At 50.7% G+C, this 8,885-nt stretch overlaps 1 protein-coding gene across 1 annotated transcript; it reads left to right on the forward strand.

Annotated features, from left to right (window-relative positions):
* Positions 3,487-6,961, forward strand: LOC8055746 (GDSL esterase/lipase At5g45910). Its single transcript, XM_002439405.2, has 3 exons — positions 3,487-4,211; positions 4,334-4,981; positions 6,403-6,961. Exons 1-3 carry the CDS (start codon positions 3,947-3,949, stop codon positions 6,639-6,641), a joined length of 1,152 nt encoding a protein of 383 aa, XP_002439450.1. The 5' UTR covers positions 3,487-3,946; the 3' UTR covers positions 6,642-6,961.

Here is an 8,885-nt window from a genome sequence, read left to right on the forward strand (position 1 = left end):
TCAGTGCGGATTTCATCCTGTTTCACCGCGTGGGAAACAACGCCAGCGGAGTTTCACCATGGTGAAACTACTTCCTTCTCTCTCCTCTTCGTTTCATGCAAAAAGTGTAGTTTTGCTGACATGTCGCTCTAATAAATGTGCATGACATCCTGATGAAACCCCCACTCAGACTGTTCTTAGGAAATGGTTACCGCGGCGTACTCTACTTCGTTCTCTGGAGACGTGCGGGGGCGGCCAAGCAAAGCAGCGACTCCACAGGCGACGAGATGTGTCGGTGTGGCGTTGTATTAGCCGCGCTGATGGTGTTAGTTTAATCAATTAATAGGTGTATTCGATCCTTAGCGAGAGGCGATGGGGATCGCTGCATCGGGTTCAGTTGATCCGAAATCAAATCATCAGATCAGTGTACTAGTAGTAAGCTAGTAGTAGTACGCCACTATAACACTTCAAAGTTCTAACTATTTCTCTCCATTTTTTTAGACGAGATGAGGCAAACATAATGGACTGATTGATCACACCACTGGCGCATGCTTCTTTTAGCAGATCAGTTATCATTCATCAAACAAAGCGGTCCACCGTACGTACTACGTGCCTGACACCAGTAACGTTCTGATCCCCAATCCACACACTCTCCAGTAGTAGTGGCCCTCTCACATGCCCTGCCGCATGCAGTGCGTGCCGCCCCTCTCAGTCAATCGACTGATCAGATCAGATCAGCGGCGCATCATCAGCAAACAGAAATAATAATACGTACTAGTAACCTAACCGAATTCCCTTGTCCACGTCCCAGTGACAGCGCCAAGCAAGTTGCAGTTAGCGAGCCGTTGCAGCGCTGCTGAGGCGCGCTGAGCTCTGAGGACGCCCCCGGCCCTCCGTTGTCCGCTTCTACCAACCGGATTCCTCTCTCGTCAAGCACGCGCGCACGCACTCGCTGCCCCTCATCCACTGTGAGTAGTGCCCACGCTCCCGCGAGCGGCCATACATGGACCCCCCCCATCCCTTTTCACGGCCTTTTGCTCCGGCGGAGATGGAGGAAACGCACGCAGGAAACCACCGAGACGGCGAGGGAAAAGGGGCACAAACGGATGAGCAAATGCACGCGTCCTCTTCTCCGTTGGTTTTTGTTCGATTCTGGTGTGTTTGTTTGAAATAATCTATCGAATTTATTAGTGTTTTTTTAAATAAATCTTTCAATCATAAATTATAACTTTTTAGGCAAGTCAACAGGCCTACGTGCAGGCGGTTATGCGTCGACGCCACTACTGCCGGTGGTGCCACTACTGCAGCACCCCGTTACATGCACGACGATGGTGGCCTGCTGCCTGCTTTTGTTGTTGATGGCGATGGCGATGGGCGAATCGGATCTCCAGCTGCACTGCAGCATCCTATAATTTTCTCTCGCGCGCGGATATCTGGGGCTGGGGCACATGCTGTCGTCTACCTCGCTTAGTGCTGCCCCTCTACGAGTACGAGTACGAGTACTAGCTAGGCGTGCGCCGAGTATGGATGCACGATGCCTCCCCTTTCTTTCCCTGCTTTGACTCTACTGCATGCCTCCTATTTGTTCATCGGAACCAAACAAAAGAAAAGAAACGAAAAGGTTAAGGCGACAATGCCACTTCTAACGAGCCAGAGAGGAAAATCTCGAGTTATTCATGGTCTATAATCATTAGTGTGGTCTTGTTTTCTTTATAGTCGGAGCACCAAAGTTTAAATTCTAACTTTTGTGTTTTATATGAAAAAAAGATATATACGTTGCTATTGTCCCGTAGACGGCTAATCTAGAGATGAGTTAATGGTAAGTTATTTTTGTTTACTGTCTTATAGTAATTTCAAGATCCTTATATAAGTTTGTGCATATGACAAAGGGAGGTTTGTGAACAACTTTGTATACCGGTGCGTAAGTTCCCTCATGGTTTTAAATTTTAACTTATGTAGGAGCATCAATAGGAAACAACTCTCTATTTTATTTTTTTAGCAAAATGGAAAAAAAAAGTTTTCTCCAACAGTTAGGTAAAAGAGCTCTTTGAAAATAAAAAGTTGACAAATATCCTCTCCAACTTCCATGTGACAAAACGGTAAAAGAAACTATTAAAAGATGTTTTGTGGGTTAGAAATAGTTCAGGTTCCCTATACAAAATCATTTAGTAAACTAATATAGAAAACTATTTGAGAGAGGAATAAATTGAGGTTGCTACTTTATGTTGTTAACTTGCTAAGCTAATAAGTTTAGCAAGTTAATGCTAGGAAACACTTAGAATTTCTCTAAAATGGTGGTTTCATGAAATAGCCATATCTTTCTCTCACCTCCTCCCTCTTCTCCGCATCCTAAAAAAAAGTGAGTTACTATATTTTAGATGCCTGAAATTTCAAGCAACAACCTTAGACAAACAACGAAAATTTGCAACTCACAAGAGACAGTTCTTTTTTTAGTCAAACAATGACAAAACTATACAGTATGTTATGTGAACAACAACAAAAAAAGTCAAAGAAGTGAACGAAATTGGAATATTACACTACATAAGACAATATATGAGGTTGCTTAGGCCTTGTTTACTTCCACCCCAAATTCTAAAATTTTTCAAGATTCTTCATCACATCGAATCTTTAGACACATGCATGAGGTATTAAATATAGACAAAAATAAAAACTAATTGCACAGTTTGGTCAAAATTTACGAGACGAATTTTTTAAACCTAGTTAGTCTATAATTGGACAATAATTACCACAAACAAACGAAAGTCGCGAAATTTTTTCCTTCGTCAACTAAACACGGCCTTAGTGTATCAATGTACTTGGGCCCTGTTTGGCTCCACCAACTAAATTTTAGCTAGCTAAAATTATTTTACCTACTCTTGGGTGACTAATGGAACTAAACTACTTGATCCCCTTTTAGTCAATGTGTTTGGAACTTTAGCTACTAAAGTGACTAAAGTTTAGCTAGCTAAAATTTAGTTGGTGGAACCAAACAGGGCCTTGTCCTTATCTTCGGACAAGGAAACATTTTCTCTTTGCATCTACTATATACCAGTAATTGATATTAATACACCTTATTAAGTGGCGCTAGGTTGCTCGCATTTCCTTTTTCGCTACCGCACGGTAGTATGTACCGCGTGAGGGAAAAAAAAAACTACTGTTGGATGACAGTGCAATTTACTAGCAGCGATGAATATTTCTCAAGACGTGTGTGACAATTCTGTTACAACGAATCAACGATCATCTATCTCCCTGACACAGTTTTGGATTTAATCCTGGGAATTTTATATGCCTTTTCTTTACCAACCGTCCTGATATGATTTTCCTGTCACCTCAACGGCTACTTGATTATGATCGGCAGGAAAGATAACACATTCCGGGCTGGCAGTGATAGATGTCCCCAGGTGAGATGACACCGGCCGCCCTGCCCCTGCACGGAGAAGAGAAGACAACCCACTAAGCAAGCAAGGCATGTGTGCCATGTCCAGCACCCCCACTCCAGCTACCTTACTGCCCATCAAAGCCACCCAAACAAATCTTCCATTCCTCATCACCATCCATCCACCATGCCAATGCCATGCTCTCCCTAGTCCAAGTATTGCAGTGCAAGAGCCCATCCATCATACCCATGCATTGGCCAATGGCCATGAATGGCCATGGCCAGCCACAAACAGATCAAACGGTGTTGAATAGTACCCTGTACAGAGAGAGAGAGAGAGAGATTAAAAAAATATATAAAAGGGCTAGGAGTAACTAATAAACAAACACAGCAAGCAAGCAAACAGAGGCATAATTAGCACCACCTTGTAAGGTGTAATCCATGTGCCTACCCCTGCTATATAACAATCCAAACCCCCTCTCAGCAGCTGCTGCCTGCTTTTTGCCTTACTCTCTCTTTCTTTCACACAATCCCACTACTTGTTAGTTTGGTTTTCTCTTTACTTCCTCATTGGTGAGTAGTGTCCTGGCCATGGCGTCGAGGAGGAGGGGCTTCTCGGGCCTGCCGCCGCCGGCGTGCCTGCCGGTGGTGGTGCTCGTCGTGTGCCTGGCAGCCGCCGTGGCGGTGTCGGGCGAGCCGCTGCCGCAGTACTACAATGCCATCTTCAGCTTCGGCGACTCCTTCTCCGACACGGGCAACTTCGTCATCATCAACTCCGGCAAGCTGCCCAACATGCCCAAGTTCCCGCCGCCGTACGCCAGGTGCTCCAACGGCCGCCTCGTCATCGACTTCCTGGGTAAGTTCGTTGCTGCCATCGTTGATTTTCATTGGATTGATGATGATTGAACAAGGGCAGCCAACTAGTAATAAATTGACTGATTGATTTGATTTGACTGACAACTGCAACTGCAACTGCAGCCGAGGCGTTCGGTCTTCCTCTCCTCCCACCGTCGGCGAACAAGGGCACCAACTTCAGCCAGGGCGCCAACTTCGCGGTGATGGGGGCGACAGCGCTAGACCTGAAATACTTCAAGGACAACAACGTGTGGAGCATCCCTCCGTTCAACACCTCCATGAACGTGCAGCTCGAGTGGTTCCAAGAAGTGAAGCAGAGCATCTGCCCATCGGACCCATCCACCTGCCGCGCGCTCTTCGCCAAGTCCCTGTTCGTGTTCGGCGAGTTCGGCGGCAACGACTACAGCTTCGCGTGGAAGGCGGACTGGTCGCTGGAGAAAGTGAAGACGACGCTGGTGCCCGCCGTGGTGGCCTCCCTGGTGAGCGGCGTGGAGCGGCTGCTCGACGAGGGCGCCCGCCACGTCGTGGTCCCCGGGAACCTCCCCGCCGGCTGCATCCCCATCACGCTCACCATGTACCCGTCCGAGGACAGGTCCGAGTACGACCCGCGGACCGGGTGTCTGAAGAAGTACAACGCCGTGGCGCTCTACCATAACGCCATGCTCCGTATCGCGCTGGATCGTCTCCAGCGACGGCGGCCGGAGTCACGCATCGTCTACGGTGACTACTACACGCCTTACATCCAGTTCGCGCGCACCCCGCACCTCTACGGTCAGTCAGCTGGTCCTTGGCTTTGCATTTTTGCATGTTCATTTCGCTCTCTTTCTTCTCTGATTCTCTCATATAGCGGCCTGCGTGCAAAAAAAAAACACTATAGGAAGGAAGAGCCGAATAGGAATAGGAATATCTAGCTGCTCTGCTTTGCTGCTCTGGGGCCTCGTCGCTCTGGCACGAGCAGAGAGCACTGGGAGGCTTGCCTTTATGCCCGGTACGTTTTGGAGCAGTTCCAGGGCTGGTGCCTTGCTGCGGCACCGTACTGCGTTTGCATTTTTGAAGAAACTGCTAGTACTGGGATGGACCGACCTGCCGACCGAGCAGTAGCAGACTAGCAGTCCGGCCCGTCTTGTTCTGTTATTTTTTTTGCTCGTCCAACAGTGGTAGCGAGGGACAAAAACAAGCTCGTGAATTCTCCGTCCCTCCCGCCTGGCGCGGGGGGAGGCTCAGGCATCGTAGTACGACCTGCGGTGGTTGGTACTAGGGTACAAGGGTGTACACTTGGGGTATTATTATGTCTCCGTCGTCGTCTCCGTGCGTGTGCATGTGTGTTTCCAAGTCTTGCCATGTCGCGTCGCGGTTGGCGCGCGAGGATTGTGGATCTCTCAAATCACAACCCAGCCGCCGCGAGCTGGCCCTCGGATCATCGGATTAGGAGGCCAGCCGTGCCCTGCCGTGCCGCGAGAGTGATATATGGTTGGGTGTTATTGGTGCCTAAGGCCCTGTTTAGTTCTCTACCCAAAATTTTTTCATCCATCCCATCGAATCTTTGGACACATGCATGGAACATTAAATGTAGATAAAAAAATAAACTAATTACACAGTTTAGTTAAGAATCGCGAGACGAATCTTTTAAGCCTAGTTACTCCATGATTAGCCTTAAGTGCTACAGTAACCCACATGTGCTAATGACAGATTAATTATGCTTAATAAATTTGTCTTGCAGTTTCGTGACGAGCTATGTAATTTGTTTTTTTATTAGTTTCTAAAAATCCCTCCCGACATCCTTCCGACACATCCGATGTGACACCCAAAAAATTTTCGTTTCCAATCTAAACAGGCCCTAACGCTGGCGTAGTAGTGTCAGGGGTTGCCAGCCAGAGGGAGAGCAACATTGGTGTGAGTGTTAAGTGTGAGTTCAGTTCACCTACCAGCACAGAGGAGCAGATCCTGGCACAGCCTGTGCTAGTACGGGCTCCTCCCTCCTGCCTGGGGCTGGGGCTCCACTCGGCACTCGTGTCTCGTCCATGGATGGATCCTTCCATGCCCCGGTCGATGCCCACACCAAGGCCAACCTGGCACTGTGCATGCTGCCACGACAAGTTACTACTGTCTGTCCTCAGCATAGGGGGAGACTGGATGTGATGTGCATCTGATGATCTGATTCTGATGAACATCTGATGTGTGTGTGTGTGCAGGGTACAAGCGCGGCGCTCTGCGTGCGTGCTGCGGCGGCGGCGGGCCGTACAACTACAACATGAGCGCGTCGTGCGGGCTCCCCGGCGCCACCACCTGCGAGGACCCCGACGCGCACGTCAGCTGGGACGGCATCCACCTCACCGAGGCGCCCTACCGCTTCATCGCCAACACCTGGGTCAAGGGCCCCTACGCGCACCCGCCGCTCGCCACCGTCGTCATCGAGGACATGGTCGACTGACTCACTCACTCACTCATATTAGTTGTATAACGTGAATTCCATTTCTTCATCTTCGTCTTCATGTATATTGGGGATCCGAACGGATGATCGGAGTACAAATTTGAAAAATCGGTTAGGGTTTTCTTGTGTTCTCGTCATGCCGCACCTGTGTGCCTGCCCTTGCCCTCTGCTCCAATCGAGCGAGCGGTTTTGCCGTTTTGGTGTCGTTGCTGCTGCTGCTGCTGCTGGCTTGCTGCTGCCGTGCAGTGTGATACGGAGTATACTTGTTGTTTGGGCATAGAGATCAGATCAATGAAGAAAACAACTCTGTTTTGATGGTTGATTGAGTACTATGTTGGGCAATACTGTATAGTAGTATACGCTAAGGCTCAACTCAAGGTACCCAAACAAACAAGCTCAAAAGCACTACTACTAAGCACGTCTCTGCCTTTCCATGACCAACTTGAGGTGGTGCTCGATGCCAGGACACTCATCAAAATGAAAGCCTTCGGCACCGGATCCGGATAGACACTCAAACTTTGCGAGGTGCGTGCGTGACAAATCCATGACTGTGGCGATCCCTTATCCCTCCAAAGATTATGGCTCACAGCCGAAACCGGTCCAGCAGAGAACAAAACTGCCGAGGCGTAGGAGAGGAGAGACCACACAAGGTTGCTGCAGCAAGCAACGCACATATGCCGAGGGACCAGCAAGACCCCCCCGGTGCAGCGGACGTGCGTGCGTGATGCAACCCAAGCCGTGCTGTGCTGCCTCGCAAATAATCATTGCCGCTTTTGCCTTTGACCATGGCGATTGGCAGGCAGCGCCGTCATTACTCCTCTCGAGTCCATCGGATCCGTTGCCGAGACAAGGCCAGGCCGTCCCGGGTGCGGTACGGTGCGGCACAAGCGGGACGCGTGGACGGCGCCGTGCGCTGCTTCGCCGCGCTCGCCTTCGCGGCTGCGCCTGCGCCTGCGCCGAGGAGGGAGGAGGCCGGCCCAGTGCGGTGCGGCGCATGTGCGCGTTGCCGCCCCGAGACAAACCGTCACGTGTGCGCCCGCGCCTGCGGCTGGGATATGTGGATGGACGAGCCTGCGTGGCGTGCCTCCCCCACCTCTCGCGTCGCGCCCGCGTTAAATGTCCTTGGTGTTGGGAACCAAATCAACCAGGAATACGATGATCCCACCGACGGGATCAATGCAAGCCTCTTAAACGTGGATTAGAGATTAGGCAAGTCTCAATGAGATTTTATAGGAAGTTTTATGTATATTAAATAGAACGTCACATTAGCAAAATAAGTTTTTTTTGCATGAAATTGAAAAGAGAGAGAAAGGAATCGTTTCATCGCTACGAAACCTTTCAGCGGTGTTTCCAAAACGTCGGAAACGGTGTGAAACCCACACTGAGAGCTTCCTTCGTTTCATCCGAGTAGTACTCATTCTTGTTCGTCGTTTCTTCATCACGATCCGCTGGGCAAGGCTCCGCGGCCACGGGTGGGCGCGCCGCCAGGTGCAGAGCATCGCCGCAGGGAAGACTGCCTCCACTGCGGGCGAGGCCACTGGTCCGCCGCCGCAGGCTTCGTTCGATGCGGGCGCCTGCTCTGCCGCCACGACGCGAGCACGAGCGCTGCCGCGACACGCGCGGCTCCTCCGCGGACTCCGTCGCCACGGGCAAGGCTGCCTCCACCGCGGCCGAGGTCGCCGGTCCACCGCAGGCTCCGTTTGATGCGAGAGCCAGCTCCGCCGCCGCGATGCGAGCGCGAGTGTTGCCGTGGGCGCAGCTCCTCCGCGAACTCCGTCGCCGCGGGCGCAGCTCCACCGTGAGCTCTGTCGCTGCGGGCACAGCTCCTCCACGAGCTCCTTCGCCGCACGCACAGCTCCTCCACGGGCTCCTTCGCTGGGCACCAGCTAGGAAGGAGGGCGTGAGCTCGCGAGCATGGCGGCCGTGGGTGCAAGGGGATGAACGGTGGGGAAGAGAAGGAAAAGTAGAGAGAGAAGCCTGTGGGACCCAATGAAGGTTAAATAATCCTATGAAACTATGTGTTGAAACTATCCATTGAGACTTGAGAGAGAGATCTTTTTCATGCATAAGTTTTGCTTTTTGGAAACTGGGAAGTGAAATCATACATTGAGACTGGCCTTACGCTTAACCGAGTTGTCCGCTTCATCGGACGCTCTATAGACCACTGACCGACCGCCCGCTACAGAACTCAGAGATGTCAACAGCCCATTCGCGATTCTCCGCGGTGAATTCATCCCTTAGAGA

This window comes from Sorghum bicolor, chromosome 9, assembly GCF_000003195.3.
Source record: "Sorghum bicolor cultivar BTx623 chromosome 9, Sorghum_bicolor_NCBIv3, whole genome shotgun sequence".
Taxonomy (NCBI): domain Eukaryota; kingdom Viridiplantae; phylum Streptophyta; class Magnoliopsida; order Poales; family Poaceae; genus Sorghum; species Sorghum bicolor.

What these genes read in the sequence shown, in the direction of transcription:
- LOC8055746 (XM_002439405.2), top strand. Translation starts at nt 3,947, where the DNA reads ATGGCGTCGAGGAGGAGGGGCTTCTCGGGCCTGCCGCCGCCGGCGTGC. An exon ending in CCTCGTCATCGACTTCCTGG is followed by an intron (nt 4,212 to 4,333) that starts GTAAGTTCGTTG and finishes CTGCAACTGCAG; the next exon opens with CCGAGGCGTTCGGTCTTCCT. An exon ending in GCGCACCCCGCACCTCTACG is followed by an intron (nt 4,982 to 6,402) that starts GTCAGTCAGCTG and finishes GTGTGTGTGCAG; the next exon opens with GGTACAAGCGCGGCGCTCTG.